This window comes from Chelonia mydas, chromosome 1 (genome assembly GCF_015237465.2).
Source record: "Chelonia mydas isolate rCheMyd1 chromosome 1, rCheMyd1.pri.v2, whole genome shotgun sequence".
Classification (NCBI taxonomy): Eukaryota; Metazoa; Chordata; order Testudines; family Cheloniidae; genus Chelonia; species Chelonia mydas.
The window spans coordinates 195,138,565-195,158,716 of record NC_057849.1 but is presented as its reverse complement, the minus strand read 5'-3'; the positions used below and the strand labels follow the sequence as shown (position 1 = coordinate 195,158,716).

The following is a 20,152-nucleotide window of genomic DNA, read 5'->3' as shown; positions in this document are numbered from 1 at the left end:
AGGGTTCAAAAAAGAACTAGAAAAAAGTTCATGGAGGATAGGTCCATCAATGGCTATTAGACAGTATGGGCAGGGATGGTGTCCCTAGTCTCTGTGTGCCAGAAGCTGGGACTAGATGATAGGGGATGGATCACTTGATAATTGCCTTGTTCTGTTCATTCACTCTGGGGCACCTGTCATTGGCCATTGTCAGAAGACAGGATACTGGGCTAGATGGACCTTTGGTCTGACCCAGTATGGCCGTTCTTATGGAGTGTCACAGCTACATCAGTGATGCCCAGCCTGAAACAGCTGAAGAGCTACGTTTGTCACCAAACAGAGCCACAAAGGAATTATGAGTGATGACCTGACTTTGTCTTGTGGTATTTGCATCATGTCATTGATACTTGTTGTCAGTCCTATATTGAGGGGACATCACGTACCAACATCAATGTCAGCAGAGTGCAACCTCAATGTCAGCAGAGCTCTCCAGGGTCATTCTCTCTGTGACTCCACACTACCCTTTATCCCCTCCCCAATTCCTGGCTGCTGAAAGAGAGAGAGAGAGAGAGAAGGATTTCTCCTTTCCTCCCTCTGTTCGAGGATGGACAGGGACAGACTCCAGCTGAATTACATTAGATGCTTCTGATGCAGCAGTAAATATTTATATTTTGATAGTGCCCAAAGAAGACCCCAGTCAGAATGGAGGCCTCACTGTGCTGGAAGCTGTACAAACAGATAAGAGACAATCCCCACCCGGAGGTGCTTATGGTCTAAAAAGCACTGGGACCATGATGTTTTTCTGTGTTTTACAAAGTGCTGAACACACAAGGGGTGCTCAGTGAACAATACAATTATTTGTTCTTATTCTAAAATACCTTCCTCCAAGGATCACATTTTGATTAAGAACAAAGAAGGGGAAGCAGAGCCCCGGACAGGGGATATGACTTGCCTAAACACCCAAATTTGTCCATAATTTTTTCCCACCCTTCAAAAATATCCTCCCTTCTGGGGATTAGGAAGGAAGGATGGTCTTATAGTTAAGATGCAGAACCAGAATGTGGCAGCCATTGGATTCTGTTCTTAGCTCCACTACTGACACCCTGTATGACCTTAGGCAAAGCATGTCACCTGTCAATGCCTCTGTTTCCCCATCCATAAAATGGGGATAAACAATTTCCTACCTCATAAGAGTGCTCTGAAGCTAAATTTTAAGGTTTGTGAGGTGCCTAGATGAGCACAATAGAAATGACAACAAACAAATTAGAAATACTACAATAAGGAGATACTACTCAGGGCTCAGGTTAAAGTAAAGAACCTTATACTTATATATATTTATAGTTTGACAGAATTCGATTTTTTTATACCTATATATAATTTTGACAGATAATATTGATATTTATTTTTAAGCATTTTTTCTAATTTTTTCTATATATACATATAAATAAAAGTTCACAATTGCACAAAATTATGAGCATGACAGACAATGGGTGGGCGGGTCAGATGATTATTTAATGACTGTAGATGTTGAGATTTGAAAAATTAAAGCTTTATAGTTATTAAAACACAAATTGTCAACATCACATCAAACTATACAAAAATCAGTATCCTTAAATCAAACCCTAATATGTTGTCAAGCAGCATTTTTCTTACTTTGCCTAGCTTCACATTTTGATTATCATCGATGGAAATATTTTTTGTCAGCTTGTGTGTAGATGGTAAAATCGACATTTACTGATAAAAATCAAATCCTTCCAAGCCTAAATATTTACTTGAAAGAAATTGACTCCAGGCTGACAAGTAGCATCCAATATAGGAGTTTTGTACAAAACAAATATGCAAACAAAAGATCGTGTGCAATATTTTACTTTCAGATACATCTTGCAAAAAAACAGTCCAAACCAATTTTTCTGTTTGTATTTTTAAGGGGCTCAAAGTGAATGTCACTTATTTCTAGTACATGCAGTTTCCTCCCAAAGACCAAAGCTGACTCAATAGAATATTGATAATTATCATGAGGCAGAAGCAGACATAGTAATTATTTCATTTAGGAGCAGCCTTTTATTCTGGTATCTGACTCTTGCCAACATTCCACTTACACCAAAGAACATGGGGGAAAACAACAAAAACCTAATACCCACAACCATTTTTTCCCCTTTCTCTAAAGTTCTATGTAAAAAACCCAGCACGCAAGACAAACTATGAAAAGCCCCGATGATTAAATAACCCACAGCACTCTCTGTCTCTCTTAACATCAAGAAGTCCATTAAAATCTGAAAGTGCCAATTAAGACCTGTTTATTCCTGTTTACATTTGGGCTCCAGAGAATAAATGGCATCTGTGGGTGAAGAGGGCCCCTCTAATTGCATAAATGCACCCTTGATATTTCTTGATTGGTAGGTGCTTGCAATGGAAGACAAGAGGTGTATGGGAAACATCGTGCTGTACCTGCCCGCTTCCATTGAGCTTGTTGGTAAGTTTCACTTTGCTGAAGGAAACAGAGGCTTTCATCCAGTGCGCTCCGAAGTTGGGAGAGTCTGGGTGGATGTAGACGCAGCTGTGGCTTGGTGGCTCTGGTTTCCCAGCGGGCACCCATTCACCATTCACATACTTCCAGCGATGGCCGTCGGTTGGGGCAAAGTCCAACAGGAAGGAGTACATGGCGTTGGGATCCAAACCTGACACACTGATCTTTAAAACTGGGAACATCCGTCTGTAGTGGAAACAGAAGGCAGAAGTGGGAAAAGCAACATTAGTCCTGATATAAAAGAGGCTTGTTGGTATGTTTCTGCAAAGATGCTCCCTGAGTTGCTCAAAGAACAAATTACCCTCACGGTGGCTGAAACAGAGATGATGTTAAAGGACTACCATCACTTTGTTTTCATTTCCTGTTGGTCAGTCAGAACCAGCCACAAAATGCTTTCATGTTTCACCTGAAATATGGAATTTCACCCCAAAATGACCCTGGTTGATGGGACCAGGACTGATAATATTGTCCTGCACTAATCAGACTCTTAGGGCTATCAACCTTATTCCACTGGAGAGGTGGATGGAAATCCCTACACCACAGTAGTACAGATCTAGAAGACAGCGAGAATTCAGATCTTACAATTGTAACATCTTGATTTGTAGAAAACTATTCAGAAATCATTCACACATCCCCATCTTTATCCCTCACCAGCCAATGGGGAGCCATAAACGAGATATACCAACACAGGCAGATTTAAATTCTTCCTTTACTACACAGACATTTTGGAAAAATCACTAACATGGGTGGGGTTCTTCAATCTAGCAGAGAAAGGTATAATACGATCCAATATCTGGAAGTTGAAGCTAGACTAATTCAGACTGGAAATAAGGTGTACATCTTTAACGGTGAGAGTAATTAACCATTGGAACAATTGACCAAGGGTCGTGGTGGATTCTCCATCACAGACAAATTTTTAAATCAAGATTGGATGTTTTTATAGAAGATCTGCTCTAGGAATTATTTTGGAGAAGTTCTATGGCTTGTGTTATACATGAGGTCAGACTAGATACTCACAATGGTCTTTCTGGCCTTGGAATCTATGAATTACATACGATGCTTGAAGGCACATATGGAACATACATACATAAGAACGGCCATACTGGGTCAGACCAAAGGTCCATCCAGCCCAGCATCCTGCGTTCCCACAGTGGCCAATGCCAGGTGTCCCAAAGGGAACAAACAGACCAGGTAATCATCAAGTGATCCATCCCCTGTTGCCCACTCCCAGCTTCTGGCAAACAGAGGCTAGGGACACCATCCCTGCCCATCCTGGCTAACAGCCATCGATGGACCTGTCCTCCATGAACATATCTAGTTCTTTTTTGAACCCTGTTATAATGGAATAAGGCAAGGCTTTAAAGCCACCTGCATATCTGTACGGTTGATTAATGTGCACAGTGAATGAGGAAAACCATTTCAATTAAGGCCTGATCCAAAGCTCGTTGAAGTCAATGGAAAACTCCCATTGACATTGGTGGGCTTTGGATCAGGCCCTTAGTGCACAAAAATGCACACTTGTTGCATGTGCATCTTGAGCGGGAATTCATTCTACTGATGTCTAGCAAACAGCTTTGCATCATGGAATTTTTGTTTTCTCGTTTTATGTGTGGAGATTGTTGGTTTTTTTATATTGTATACATCATACAGTTTTACTTACACACACACACACTTTATCCATGTTGTAAATAAGCCTACTCTGGCCAGGGTCCCCCAAAACACATATTGCCCCCTTGTTTCACCACAGCCCCACTCATTAACACACTCCCCTCACCTACATCGTCACTCCCCCTTGAGGCCCACACTTCTCTCATTCAGCTTGTAAACTGTGAGATGCGCCAACTGTTAGCCGTGTCAGTGATACACAGAAACCTTTAAAAGCTGCGGGTGGTAGGCAAGCAGGGAGGCTGTGGTAGGGAGAGGGGCTGTGAGGGGAGCATGTTGGAGGAGAGTAAGGCTGGGGGTGATTGGGAGAGCGCATGGGTGGGGAAAAGAGGATTTGAGGGCAGCACTCTGGCCTGTCCATGGGAAAGTGCCATGGTGGCGGAGTGGTGTTCTGAAAATGATCAGAAGGGGAAGCGAGCCTGGGGGTAGACGGTTGGGGGGTGAGAACTCAAGTTTCTGTAGGGATAATGCAGATCAGCACCGATAGCTGTCCATGGGAATGACTCTCCATGTTGATCCATATTAACGGAAAATCTGGGAAACGCACACAACCTCCTTCCCCCCACCCCCAGTTTACTTTGAGGAAAGGTTGCTAGACCATATGTCCTACCACTGAAACCCTTAGAAAGCAAGCGGTGAGGTTGAGAACAGGGGCTGCAAACTCTGCTTCTTTGTTATGTTTGGGAAAAGCTGTATGACAGGGTGATCTATGGGGTAGTGGGAGGGGTTCTCCCATTGCTGTAGTTAATCCACCTCCCCAGTAGGCGGTAGCTAGGTCGATGGAAGAATTCTTCTGTCAACCGAGCACTGTCTGCACCAGTGGTTAGGTCAGCATAGCTGCACCCTTCAGGGATGGGGATTTTTCACATCCCTGAGAGATGTAGCTATGCTAATGTAAGTTTTCAGAATAGACCAGCCCTTAGTCTCTCTGTGCCTCAGCTATAAAATGAGGATGATAGCACTTCCCTACCTCACAGGGGGGATATGAAGATAAATACTTTAGCGATTCTGAGAAACTCGGATACCACTGTGATGTGGGCGCTATACCTTAGATAAAACTTTTGAAATCAGGAGTTAAGTTATGGTTAGGATACTGAAACAGCTCTAACATAAATAGCAACAGAATAAAAACAGTGATGAGTCTCACTGCATCAGCATCGCAGCCCAGCTGTGTGTTTCGTACTATCAAGAACTAGGATTAAGTGGAGTATCAGTTTAACAACTGGTATGTCCAGCACCTTCTTGCAGTAATCAGAGTGCAGACGCCCCAAGGAGAGAACAGATGGATTAAACCCCAGAAATGAATGGCTGACTTAACTGAGTGTAGACAATGATATTGTACTATAAAAACATATTGAGTAAGGTCTTTTATGAAAGCTTGCAATGTTCTGAACTTGATGGTCATTAGGAGATGTGCGTACACACCACGGTTAGGAATGTATGTATGTGTATAGATAGAAAGCGGCAAATTGTAACTGTGATGCAACTTGAGCATCACCGCACAACAGGGCCTAGAAGCAATCAGGCAGGCAGGGGCTACCTCCCAAGCCAGCTGTGTACATGAATCCAGCTTCATGTACCCAGCCATTGTCCAGCCTAGAAAAGGACAAAGGTGAACCATTAAAGCTAATGGAAAGACTTTGAGACAACTGGGGAGAGGGGTGCAAGAACAATTTGTATAGTGGGGGTGCTGAATGCCATTGAACCAAACTGTAAACTCTGGATATGACGGGAACCACTTCAAGCCAGGGGGTGCTGCTGCACCCCCAGCACCCCTAGTTCCAGCACCTATGACTGGGGATTTCCCCAGTCTGAGTAACCATGAATTACCCTAGTCTGAAAGAAAAAAAAGGGGAGCAGGGGCAGGGAAGCCTTTTAAAAAAGAGAATTGAAACTGAAGTTTTCATCCAGAAACTGAGAGACAGTTGGTTGGCAGGTGCTGTCCATGAAACACTGGACTCTCCTTATGGCTAGGGTGTACACTGGGAAACTGTTCAGAGGCACAAGGAATCTTGTATTAGACAAGGAATTTTATCGAATATGGAAATGAAAAGCCTGAGGTTGCATCTTTCTGTTTATTTTCTGTGTAACTTGTATGTTTGTTTCCCTTCCTCTTTCATCTTTGGAGCTGTGGCTTTTCTATTAAATAAACGTTTTGTTTAGTTTTACCCCAAACAAGTTTTACCCCAAACCACGTGGAGTGTGCATGCCAAAATAAATTGTTGTCTGAGGGCTGGTTTCATGCCTTCCGCCGCGAGGAGCCAGAGGGGGAAGCCCAAGTGCGTGGAATTCATGAAGGAGAGATCTGGGGAGTCTCAGGACTGTTCATGTCACCCTGCAGGGAAGAACGAGGCTGGTGGAAGCCAGGGTGAGACCTTGTGCTTGTGGGCAGGCGACTGGTGTCAGGGGTCTGAGCCATCGCATCACAGCATAAAGACACCCCAGGGTACGGAGCAGGCAGTGACAGAACTCCTTCCTGGGCTGTGAGATCCCCAAAACATCACATGTATCTACCTCTACCGTCTGTGATTCTCTGTATACTGCTATGCCAGTTACATTATTATAACGGAGCATCACATTGTATCGGATACATATGTCAGCTATAGTATCAATGTCTCTAATTCTGATATTCACTGTGGGCCCTTGAAGTCACTATGATTCAAGCACATTTGGGGAAACATCAGTGCCTACTGGAGACTAATCTACTAGACCTTGTTAAATTGTACATGTCATAGAATCATAGAGTTGGAAGGGACCTCTGGAGGTCATCTAGTCCAACCCCATGCCCAAAGCAGGACCAATCCCAACTAAATCATAATGTCATAGTTGTGCTGCTAAGTCCTAAACTTTAAGGCCATGCAGCCTTACATTTTTCTGGTTCTGTTCGGAGCGCTGCCTTTGATTTGGTAGATGACCTTGGCCAAGTCACTTCACCACACTGGGCCCCAGTTTCCCCAGATGATAACACTTACTGATTTGATAGTGTGTTGTCAGGATTAATTTGTGGGCGTTCATAAAGCTCTTAGGATGGGATTTTAAAAATTGCTCTGCATTCCTCCCTTTGAAGTCAATGGGGGTTTTAACATAAACTTCAATAGCAGCAGGGTTAGACCAGTGCCAGGCACTTCTGACACTACCACCCAAAAAGCCCAACACAAGTGTTTTCTTGTTATTTAAGATTCCCCAGCCTGCAAAAGGCCATGAGTCATAAGAAAAAAAGCTCCACCAGGTCTCACTTTGTCTGTCCCCTTGGATTCTTCAGGGCCTTATCTATATTTCTCCAGCTTGCACTCTGGTTTTAATTAAAATACATTTTTAGAAATGCAAAGAGAGGTCTTTTTACAAAAGCCTACATGATCTTATAGTAACAGCCCCAAACCCTCTAATAACATAACTGTGCTTAGGACCATAAACCATAGACTACTGTACTTTAGCTTATTTATAAGGCAACTTACATTTTCTATTATAGAAGGGACCCAGTCCTGCTTCCACTGATGTTAGTGATAACTCTCATTGACTTCGGGGGGGGCAGGATCAGGTTGATAATGAATGCAGAGTTTAGAACAAAGCAAAAATATTGAGAATTTGATCAGTGAAAAGCTATCCATAGCCCACCCAAAAGTAACCATGAACACTAGGGTGACCAGACAGCAAGCGTGAAAAACCAGGACAGGGGGCGGGGGGTAATAGGAGACTATATAAGGAAAAGACCCCAAAATCGGGACTGTTCCTATAAAATCAGGACATCTGGTCACCCTAATGAACACCTGATCATAACAGATCCATCGACCTCACTCTTCCCCATGGCAAAAATAATTATCCACACATACTCACTTGTATGCTTTACCTCTGGTAAAATACTATTCTGTGTAGCGATAAGCAGTATAGTCTACATTGATTGTTTCCCAGCTGGTCTACAAAAGGAAGTTGTATTAGTTTAGCTGAGGGTGTGATTTGTAACCGATTTAGTTAAATCAATGCAAAGCCCTTTTATTTGAGTTTAAACAGGCTTGCCTGGGTTTGGCTTAAGTTGATTAGGAAACAGTTTAAGACAAACTGAAATAAGCCATTCTTACAGCAAAACAAATGCCCACACAGGTGTTGGCTCTGCTTTAACTACATTAATTTAAAAACCAATTGAATTCAAACAGGCACAACTTCTGAATGTAGACGAGGCCTTAGAAGAAACAGATGTCTGTTTCTCCATACAGGTCACTATTGGGAATGAATCCAATACTAGTGTGGTATCAGTTCAATATCTGATAACTCACGAATATCAGCTGTTTTTGCAGTGGGATAGGCTTCCTGAGCTAATAGATTTTTTTGATCTCTATCTGCTATGATCCATGACAGGTGCTAGCAGCTCGTACCACAGTTCAGCCGATGTCCCCTGTTCTGCATCAGAAAATTGCTGATCTTAATCTCTTTCTGCAAGATTGACACACATCACCCCTTCCGTTTGGCTTTTTCTCCCTCTTTGTTCCAATCCTTCCTTAATATGCATGTCTTCTATGAAATCTCCCAGTGACAATCCAGCAAAGGAAGAACTGTGTGCTCTTAAAAACAGAAATCTCTGCCCTGCTTTGTGACTGGACCTTCCTCTAATCACCCCTATGTGTCACACATCTAATGGCACGGTCTGCCCAGTTTAGAGTGGGAGTACCTTGGGTGGACAGTCCTCACTCCCAGCTCAGCAGAGCACTAGACTTTTCCACTCAGTAAGGCCCCAGCTTTAGCATTATCCCCTCCTTTGCATTTTGTAGAGTGCCACACACACTGATTGTGCCCAGCAGCTAAGAAGAATCATGAGCAATGCAAAGGACAATATTTTGACTTCCTAAGATCTTGTAAATAAATTATTTACCAAAGTTCCAGCCAAGTTTCCAAGTTCTCTGCCAAAGACGATGGAGCAGCAGCACTGCTGAATCTGTACCACACCAATATGCTGCCAACCGGCTTGTCTTGCACCCATTTCTAGCATAAATTGTTTATACGGCAGTGCATATCAGGGCAACAAAGACAGGAGAGAGTGTGGCTGGGTCAACAGGTTGGGAGACTTGAGTTCTAGTCTGAGATCTACTACTGACTTCTGTGATCTCAGGCAGGTGACTCACTTTCCTCAGCTGTAAAATGGGGATAATGACACTGCTCTGCCTTTGTAAAGCACCTTCAGCCCTACAGACGAAAAGCTACCATCTCAGCACTGAGTATTATTATAAGCGGTGTTCAGAGGGAATAATTTGTAAAGCCCTTGCAGTGGGGTTGGGAGGTGGAACTATCCTTCCCCTGGGAAATGTTCTTTACTATTTTGTTCAGTCCCAAGACAATAAATATCTTCTTGCAGTGTCTCTTACAATCAGGGCTAAAAGGGCACAGGGATAGTTTGTCAGTATTCAGAAAGGAACATGAACCCCCTCCTTAGTTTGTAGGCTGTCTCTGAGACTGCCTTTCCCTCCCTGCACAGGATATGTGGATGCACACACAGCACTAACAACATTATACCATGGCTACAATTTTCTTTAGCCTATGTAAACAGCAGTTGATAATATTCCCCATATACCGTAGGATACGCTAATTACACTGGGGACAGTACAGCACTCACCTGCCGTTCTTGGTCACAATCATCTCATTAGTGACTTCCCTGAACCTCTGCCACAGCGCAGCCTCCTCCAAGACAACCTGGAGTTGTTTCTCAGTCGGGTCCCCTCTGTCTCTGCCAGCTTGGAGCTCACTCTCCACGACATTGAGCAGCCTGGATATGGTGCAGTCACTGGGCTTCTTACATCCCAAATCAGTCATGGTGTACTGTCAGAAACTTCTCAGCTGGCTTTAAAAAAAAACAAAAAACCCTAAGCATACCAATTAATTAGCCACACTAACAAATCTGCTCTCCCTGATCTTTGGCCATCTACTTGTTCTTCCCCCCTGGAAGAACCAATGGGACAATGACACGAGTGTGTTAAGGTTGACACACATGCACATACAAAAAGAGGACTATCTCCTAATTACTCATCAAGTCAGGTGGGAGGCAGCCTGATTACACAATTGGCTGCCTCGGAAGAAGAGTTCTCCATCCAAATTAATGGGCTTTTATCTTTTTTCAATCTGAAGTGGGTCTAATTGTTCTGCTTGAGAACCAGGTTTCCATTAATGAAAATTGTTTCATTTCCAGACTGAAAGAATGCATGGAAATTGTGCTTGTGCTGATGCAAACCGCAGCCAAAGGGGGAAGAGTCAGCTAGCAACATTCAAGATTGGGATGAAGAGATGCTAGTCTTGCAAGCTTTCCATCAGAAATCAAAATGTGCTCACCCTGCTCCCTTTTCTTAAAATAAAACAACAACTATAAAAGGCCCCTCTGCGCTTAAATTTTGCCCATGTGGTCTTGTGCCTGGAGGACAATTTAATGCATGTTCAAAATGTCAGGAGTCAAGGACAAGCCGCAGTTCAGATATATGGGATTTTTTTTAAAAGTACAGTTCTCTTTTTGGAAAGTATATTAATTTCTGGTCACCCAAAAGTGACATGACAGAGAACCTTATGCTTGTTTAATTCAATAGCCCTTGATGCACTTTTATGCTTACGATTTTTTCTGAGAAGTTGGAAGGGCTTATTTTTGGAGTTATTCATTTCATTGTAAGAAACACATTCAGCCCCTGCATTGATAAAAGTCCGGTGCACTTTATAATGAGTGTTAAGGGTTTGGCAGACTTTCGACAGTCTGCAGGATTTAGTAAGGTCCAGCAGACCCATGGCATGTTAACAAAGTCCACCAGACTTTACAGGACAAGAAGTCTGATTGGTGTTGTGCTCCTAAGCACAAAGGGCTGGATTTTGCACTCCCTTTTTTGTGTTGAATAGTACCTCATTCTGCAAGTAGACCCTTTGATTACGGTAGAGCCATGCATAGAATGAGGGTATTGGAATCTAGCCCCAAAGGAGTGGAGCTCCAGTCTTGCAAAGATTTCATGCTGTACCAGACTGGAGAGACTTGTTTACACTAGAACAAATTAGGACTCACAATTCCCAGCAGTGGTAGCAACGGAGGAAGCTGTAATTTAGACAAGGCTCAAATGTTTTTACCACTGTGCAACTTAGCCCTGCTATTTTCAAACCTTGGTTTTGTAAAGTATTTTGCTTCCTGTAGATTCTTTTCAGCCTTAATGTACCATATTCTGATCAGCTTTCTCTGTGATAAAGAAGTGAGTTAGGTTACCCTGTCAGTTGCAATAAGTCAGCTTTCTTTCTCAGTTGCAGTATAAGGGACTATTACTGCAGTTAATACTACCCACTCTACCCTGATTTTAAGCGTGCTGGATTCCTGCAATGCGTGTTGAAGTCAATGGGATTTTTGGGTGCTCAGCCCCCTCTGAAAATCAAGCCAGGAGGCTTTTGATGAGATGGGTGGTGATGAGGGTTAGTGTATTTGTGTAGGGTAGGGTACTTATAAATTAATATTTTGGCTGGTTGTTTCTGCTGCATGGAGAGGATAAGAAACTTCTTATCCTCTCCATGCAGCAGAAACAACCAGCCAAAATATACAAGTTCTTTTTGTATGCACTGCACAATGTCAAATGTTGTAACAAGCATCTAGAGGACAGGTCAGGTGGATTTTAGTTGTTTATATATAGACATGGGTAAATACAATAAATAAAACTAGTTGAAATCTTTTGAAAATTCAACATCTGAGACAAAGATTTTGTGAAAAATTATCAGTTTTTCAACCAGCTCTAAAAAAATACATACAGATTTCCTGCCATTTTTCTATTTATCTTTCTTATTTCATGCCAAGGAGATTAAATGCAAAAATTATTTAGATGCAGCCTTAATGTTAGGAATTCAGTTGCTCAGAACTCAGGAGAGTCAAAGATGGGGACCTGCAGCAGTGATGACTCAGCCACATAACGACAGTATTATTTCTATAGCTGTAATTTGGCATGTCCCTTCGGCAGACAAAGAAGACAGCACAGGGACTTGATGTTCAGAGATACTGACCACCCACCAGTCCCACTGGTTTCAGCTGGAGTGATAGCTGCACCTTTGAAAATCAGAGCCAAACTCCCAGCATCAAGTTGCTCACATCTCAAGGCAAATCAATGTACACACAAAAATAACAGACCCCAGTGGCTGGAAAGGGAAGGAAGCAGGACAGCAGTAGGGGATACTGTCGCTGAATCCCTAGAGGCTAGTTATTTGCTGGTCACAGGCAGAGGATGGACTTGATTAATGTTTAGCTGGCTTATTTGTGACACTGGAACAATTCAGGGGGTAGGAGGAGAGGTTGGATTTTTTTGATGCAGCAAGTTAGTTTAAGCAACTTTCTTTGGTGTGTTATATTAAAGCAAGCATCACATACAGTAGTGCAAAATACTTTGGGGGCATTAACACAAAGATCAAGGTTGTCAAACTCAGATGCCTAGAGCCAGCACCTAGATCCATATTTAGGCCAACTAAACCACTGGCCTGATTTTCTGAGGTCTTCAGCATCCAACACTTCCACTGAAAACAATAGAAATTGTGGGTGCTGAACACTTCCATAGCAAGCACTTTAAATGGATCCTCAAGGTGGGTCGTGGTGCCAGACTTCTAGTACCGACATTTGAAAATTTCAGCAAAGGGAAATACACTTCAGTTGCTCAACCGTCCAGACATTTGCACAAGTAGAATCTCAATCTTATAGCTGCATTAATATAGTTTTGTGGTTATTGAACCATCAGCATTTTCCAAAATGCAAGGCATGTCCCTCCCTGACTAGTTGGAAGGGTTGGAGTGGGACAGATAGACCTCTCAATTAGCCTCCATAGTCCCAGCTTTTATTTTAACCATTTAAAAATTAGTCTCCAGCTAGTATGGTTGCAAAACAAACAAACAAACCAGCAACAACAACAAACCCACCAAGATGTGGAGTGAGTGTAACTGAGCTAGCAAGTCTGCCTGAGTTTGCAGACAACCTGAAAAACAACTCTGAGGTATGAACTCCTGCAACTGATCTCAGGGATCAAACTCAGATGCCCGCAATGATACTTTAAATGTCAATGTTGTTAATTATTTCACGGCTCATCAATGCATATAAGAAAGGAGCTGCAGGGACATGGTAGGAAGATCTACACCAAGGTATGTGGCACATCCCCCTCCCTGGAAGAGCCCAAAGGACAAGACAGGGTGGGGGCACTGAGGATGTATTAAGATGGATGGCCTTTAGCAACATAAGGTTTCTGGGTGGGGCAGTGATCTGTTTCATTTTTGTGAAGCAGAACTCAGCTTTTAGATGTTTGGCAAATGCTGCATTCAATGCAAAAATAGAACATTTTTCTTCTGTATCCAGTCCTCCTGCAACTTTCTCATTCTCCCATCACATAACTGTTCTCACAGCCATCGAGAGATGCAACAGCAACCCCTCATTGGGGCTCCAGCATCCTGTAGGGAGGCAAGAGTAATGCCTAGAACAAAGAACAACACTGGCCATTCTGTTCTAGAGCCCCTTGTCACCAGTCATTATCCCATGAAAACAGCTTTGAGGCCGAAATGTTTCAGGCCATAGCTCTGCCCAATGGAGACTTTGACTGTTTATCAGTGAAGTTGGAATTAAATTGATCTAAATCTATGTGAATTATTGAATTGGCAAAAATGCTCTCGTTTTGTTCAAATAGTTGGTCAGCTGGGTTTTTGGATGCAAGCTCACATGGCTCATTTTTAAAATGACTAGATAGTGACTTGTGCTCAGTGTGACAGGCCATCCTAAATGCAGTGATCTGCACTGGCCACTATTCTAGGTTTGGAAAAAACAAACACACCTGAAGACACACCTAGGCTGCATGCCAGAAATATAGCAGACAGAGCACTCAGGCCAGAGATGATCGGTTTAAAATCCGTTACCTCAGGCCTCATCTTGCTCCAGCTTCTTCATGCTTTACAATATCTGCATGTCCCAAGACCCACTTTATAAAGCCTTTAAGGGAAGACACAAACATCTGCATGGCCTAGCTGTCCAGATGGAATGAGTTGTAGGACAGGAAGCAGATAATAGACTAGTGGGTGGGTTGTTTGGGGAAATTTAACTTCGTATTGCCACTTTTTTTAAAAAAAGGTGGAACCTTCATTTTGGTTTTCCAGGCTGCTGGGGAATCAGAGGCTGAACGTAGGAATTCCTGGCTCCCTGACCTGTTCCCAAACCTTGGCCGAGTCTTATTTCCATTTGCTATATAAAATGAAATGGCCCCAAGCCTGATATTTGCTTCTATGTGAAGCTGCCTTGGTAAGGGAACACAGAACGCTGGTTATTTGTGTTCACCACTCATTGAAATGTAAAACTGGTCAACCCCATCTTCCTCATGTTGTCACAGGGAAAGGATGGCTGCAGGAATAACGTTCATACACTTTTTGCATTTACTTCCTGTAAATACTTCAGTGCACACATTTACTACCAGAGATATTTGGGGAAACAATGAATATGCACAAAAAGTAATATTTAGCTTATAAATTTGAGTCTACATTGAAAACCCAATTCTAGGAGTTATACTCATCCAACCAGAGAGCAGAAACAGTATCATGCAACTTGCATCCAATCAAAAACTAACCAGTGCAGCTCAAATGTCAAATTATTGGACAATCCTAGTGAACAGCTAATGTCAAATCCAAAATTTATTTCTATAATTATTTGGTGAATGATTTTAAATGAATAGATCCAAGAAAGTCAGGAAAAACAGCAAAGGGGAAAGAAGCTAAATCCATTAAAAAAACCCATTCTCTAGGACTTCTTTTTGCTGAGCTCCAACAATGAGCATGTTCGCCTAGGCATTGATTGGATTATTTCTTTTTTGACTGTCTGATTAAACTCAAACTCAAACCCTTTTTGGCCAACAGCTGCTGAGACATAGACGGAAAAAATAATTAACAAGACTTGCTCTCCATCTGACATTCGATAGCTGGTTTTTGTCTTCAGGCTCATGCCTGCAAATAAAAGACAACCCTTCTTGACAAAATGAAATCCACGAGAACGGGACTCACTCTTTCCATCTCCCCAGTATCCATTGAACCACCTGAATAAGTAAGCCTCTCTGAACATTCAGTCCCAGCAGCCACGGGAAATTGAACACCTCACTCGCCATGACACTATCAGGAAATCAACACCCACTAAGTGTGGAGTTATAATTAAAAAAACAATAAGACAGCTGCTTTCAGCAGTGTTTTTAATCATGGATCTAGCACCCTAGGAGATTATTGGACTACAAGAGATTTAGGAAAGATTAGTCTTTTCATTACCGTTGGGGGGGGGGGTTAGTTCCCATGCAATGCCAAACAGACATGTTTCTAGTATATATGTAGACAACTTGTGCTGTTGGTACCTGATTGTCTGGAATTTCAGTAGAAATCGTAGGCAACAGGAAAATGGAACTACTTATTTCTATTTTGGGAGGGAAAAGGTTAATTGAAAACAGATCTGATCTGACTAGACTGATTAAAAAAATTTTGTAAGGTAATTATTGTACTCCCCCCCCCCCCTTCTTCAGCTTCTTCGAGGAACTAAAACAATCATGAATTTGTCTCCACAACCTTGCTTGTGTGGTGGATCAATATTATTGCCCCATTGTTACAATGGGGAAGTGGAGGAACAGAGGTTAAAAATTAGCTTGGACCTTTTTTTAACCCTTTCATTTCAGAGTCTTCTCAGAAGTGAAAGTAGGTGGGATCTTTTACACTGGGAAAGAAGAGTTAGGATTTTGGCCTGGATACAGTTCAGGCACTAAATCCATATGTGGGGCACCTCAATTGAAGTGGCCTGATTTTGCAGAAGGACTGAGTCCCCCAAATCCTATTCAAAGCAAATAGGAGCTGCAGGAGAGAATCATCTTTGAAAAATCATCATTTTTACCTCTTGCTCCCTATCCCATAGATAGCAGACTCAGAAGCTTTGGAAAATGCCCTCCTCATACGAGTCAAAGCCTGTTCAGGCAGGAAGCGGAGAACTAACAGGTGGTTTAGCAGCAGTGGAAGAGAATCCACCTCATAATGCTTTCTACAGGAGAGGGATCCACACCCTGGAAACGCAAGGTGGGCAATATTGTCTTAGATGCTGTCTGGGGAGATGGGGGATGTATGTAGGAGCCCTCGTACATTTAAACCCAAATGCAATCACAGGTGCACTTCCTGCACCTTTGTTTCACCCTGCACTAAAGGCCAGGCCAGAGACAGCCATGCAAAATAGGCCCAGCAGCATCCATCATCTAGGTGTCAACTTGCAAAGTTGAGAGCGTCAGTTTTCAATAAATTGCGTATAGTGGGTACCTTAACCACCGATCTTACACTAAAAAGCATAAAAGACAATCAGGGCCTTTGACCCCTACAAACCTGGCATCCGGAGAGATAGCTAAGATAAATCCACTGGGACAGCCTTGAAACATCGGCTGCAGCCTACATCTCCTATGCACTTTATTTCTGCCATGTCATCATTGCCCCATGCCTGCTACCACAGAAATCAAAAGCCCAAGCCCTCAGAGCTACCCCTTCATCCAGGTGCCGGAGAGCGCACCTCCAGCAGGCTGCCAAAAGGACAACTAAAATATACCCATCCCAAATCTTCTCCTCAATTACACCTACAGCAAGTGCTCCAGCTCTCAGTGTATTCACTCACTCATGCTCACATGATAAGGTCTCCCGGGAGCAGAAAGGAAAAAGGAGCAGAACTCTATTTCTTAAGTCTCCTGTTCTTGTTGGATGGGCAATCACCATCATACACTAAACCTCGGGCTGCTGCTACATAGACTGGAACAATGAGAAAGGTGCACACAGAAATTAAACCCTCTCAGCTCCTAACCTCTCCTTGACATTGAATTTCTCACACCACAGGGAACTCCCCCTGAGCAAATCAAAATCTTAACAACAAAAGGAAGGGAGGGGAGAAGAGGGAGTTGGGGAAAAGGGGCAAATCACTCTTCTCTGAGTCTCTCATCCCCAAAGGGAAATACACCACCAGCCCACCACCTATAAAAAGGGGACAGTCTCTGCCCCAGAACTTAAGAAAAGCATAACAAGATCCACTGACTGGAAGCTGAAACTAGATAAACTGAAGGCTAGGCATGAGCAAATTTTTTACAGTGAGGGTAATTAACCATTGAAACAAACTTACCTAGGCATGTGTTTGATTCTCCATCGCTCCAAGTCTTAATATCAAGGCTAGATACATTTCCAAAAGACATGCTCTTGCTCGACCAGACATCATAGGCTTAATGCAGGAATCGCTTGATGACGTTCTCTGGATGGTGTTATGTAGGAAATCAGACTAGATGATTATATTGGCCCTTCTGTACTTAATCTAGGGACTTGATGGACGGTAAACTCTTTAGGCCGGGGTCTTCATATGTGTTGAGACAATGCTTGAAGACAGAGTTGTTTGGGCCCTTGCTGTCTGATTTTCAACAAGAAAAATTCACTTTCTGGAAAAATTGACATTTTTCTGCAGAAAAACCTCAATGTTGCTGGAAATTTTCAATTTTCCAGTGGAAAAATTGTTCCCAGCTCTGCAGCTTCCCTGCTCCTTGGCAGCCTGCCTAGAGGGATGCTGCGGAGCTCGCGTTTGCAGGCTCCTCGGCTCCAGGGCAGTCTTCCAGGCTGATTGTCCCAGAGCTGGGGCTGCCAGGGCTTCCAGTTCCTCAACAGCCTTGGGAGCCCCAGCTTCTAGGGCTTCTACGCAGGGACCCTCGGAAACATTTTGAAAATGTTGAAACCAAATGACGCGAGTTCTTGTACTGCAGGAAATTTCCATTTTTTGTTCATTTTGAAAATTTTTTTTTGAAATTTCACAATTTCCTCCGGCATGGGAATTCCAGTTACCACCGTTCAAGGGCTAGCCAAAGACTGTGGAATTAATTCCTCCAGGAACTAAGTACCATCACAAACCTCACCACCTTCTGCTGTAAGTACAAGGTGCATTTCTTTGACATTGCCTTCTCTAACATAGCCACATGTGTATATATTAAAAATCCTAAATGTGGATCAACTGTATAGTCAGTTGTTTGAGTACACTTTGGTTTGTTGTGAAATATACTCAAGAGACCCCATAACCAATGTGAACCAGGCTTATTAAAATGGTACAGGGAAAAGGTTCTTTAGGATACCAGTCTCCGAAGAGCAGTCCCGTGCAGTGATGTTACGTTCACCTAGCACAGGTGTACTCCAAAAAGTTACATCCCTAAAGCCATCTTTTTATACCCTACTATAGCCATGCCCATAAAACACAGATCCATGCTTCTGCTCCAATAAATTTGCTAGTCTCCAAGGTGCCACAAGTACCCCCGTTCTCCTTGCGGATACAGACTAACACGGCTGCTACTCTAAACCTGAACTTTAATTCTTTGTCTATGAACCCAAGAAGGAACTCCACTAATAGTTTGCTTTCTATCTCCTCTGGTATGCCCTCTGGGGATAGAAAGCAAACTATTAGTGGAGTTCCTTCTTGGGTCCTTTTATGGGAGTGGCTGGGTCATTACACATATTGAATCTATTTCCCTATAAAGAAAAGGAGTCCTTGTGGCACCTTAGAGACTAACCAATTTATTTGAGCATAAGCTTTCGTGAGCTACAGCTCACTTCATCGGATGGTAGCTCACGAAAGCTTATGCTCAAATAAATTGGTTAGCCTCTAAGGTGTCACAGGTACTCCTTTTCTTTTTGCGAATACAGACTAACACGGCTGCTACTCTGAAACCTGTATTTCCCTATGTTAACTGTCTAAATGGGCCATCTTGATTATCACTACAAAAGTTTTTTTTTTCTCCTGTTGATAATAGCTCATCTTAATTAATTAGCCTCTTACAGTTTGTATGGCAACTTCCATCTTCTCTGTATGCTTATATATCTTCTTCTATGTTCCATTCTATGCATCCGATGAAGTAGGCTGTAGCCCACGAAAGCTTATGCTCAGATAAATTTGTGGCACCTTAGAGACTAACAAGTCCTCCTTTTCTTTTTGCAGATACAGACTAACATGGCTGCTACTCTGAAACCTGTCGCTTTTTACCTTGTTCATTTCTGGCACCATGGTGTTCCAGTTTATCTTCTGTTCTAAACCCACGCATTCTAGGTCCTTATGCACCCTTATCTTTCTTCTGAGCACATGCATTCTGGGTACTAAAAGGCATGAAGACACCTTCTAGGTTTCTGTGGGTAATGTGTTTCATGTTGCCGTGAGGAAATAATTGTATGTACGGATATTGACAGTTTTCTTATCTACTCAAGCCCAAGCTCACTTCAAGGTGTTATGGGATACTTCGCATGTGTGTGTACAGGATTATAACAAAAGGTACAGGCCAATTTGGCCTTGATAACTTCTATATGAATGCTTAATATATATACTTAAATGCTTGGAATATATGTTGCACGTAATATCAGAATACACAGATACGGTAGCTGGCGTATATTAGTCAACATAAACAAAACACTTTACTGCACACAATTCTCCGCCTGGGGAGATAAGAGAACACACACAACAGATATTAGCCATGTTGCTTAATACACTACTGAAAGGCACTCATACTACAGTAGGCAGTATAAGAACCTATATAGAATAGAGCCTAGCACATTATGGGTGTGACCAGACATGGAAATGTTCCTTTTATTCTAAAGAATCGTATACAATTATTTGGAAGCACGAGTAACTACAAGCAGCCCAAAAAATGAGGGCATACCAACATTTTCAAAAACTGTCTCTGATATTTTTTTGATCAAGGGACTTGACCAAAATCAGAGACAGAATTAGACCACGTGTTCCTGGCTCCCAGTTCTATATTCATACTATAGCTCCTCACCCGATCTTCCCCTATTTTTTTCTCTCTCTCACACACACACACAACCAGCTGAATTTAAAATAAAAGAAGCCCTTTTGTACTATTCTATTTTTTATGGACTACTTAACTTCACTTCAGTTTCACCTGAAAATTCTGCATCATTTAAATTAAAAATTAAAAGCGATTGAGAAGCAACAGA

At 42.5% G+C, this 20,152-nt stretch overlaps 1 protein-coding gene across 2 annotated transcripts in view; it reads right to left on the bottom strand.

Moving 5' to 3' along the window:
• The window catches only part of TBX19 (T-box transcription factor 19), a 28,192-nt gene extending 18,222 nt beyond the window's left edge, over positions 1–9,970 (bottom strand). The window contains exons 1-3 of one of the 2 annotated variants that reach the window (XM_037908608.2): positions 9,774–9,910; positions 7,627–7,688; positions 2,428–2,692 (exon numbers count right to left, since the gene is read on the bottom strand). In XM_037908608.2, coding sequence (XP_037764536.1) covers positions 2,428–2,688 — 261 coding nt within the window. In that variant the 5' untranslated portion in view covers positions 2,689–2,692; positions 7,627–7,688; positions 9,774–9,910. Of the gene's footprint in view, positions 1–2,427; positions 2,693–7,626; positions 7,689–9,773 lie in introns of both variants that reach the window. The other variant, XM_007061625.4, reaches the window with a different exon arrangement.
• Between the last annotated feature and the right edge of the window lie 10,182 nt (positions 9,971–20,152).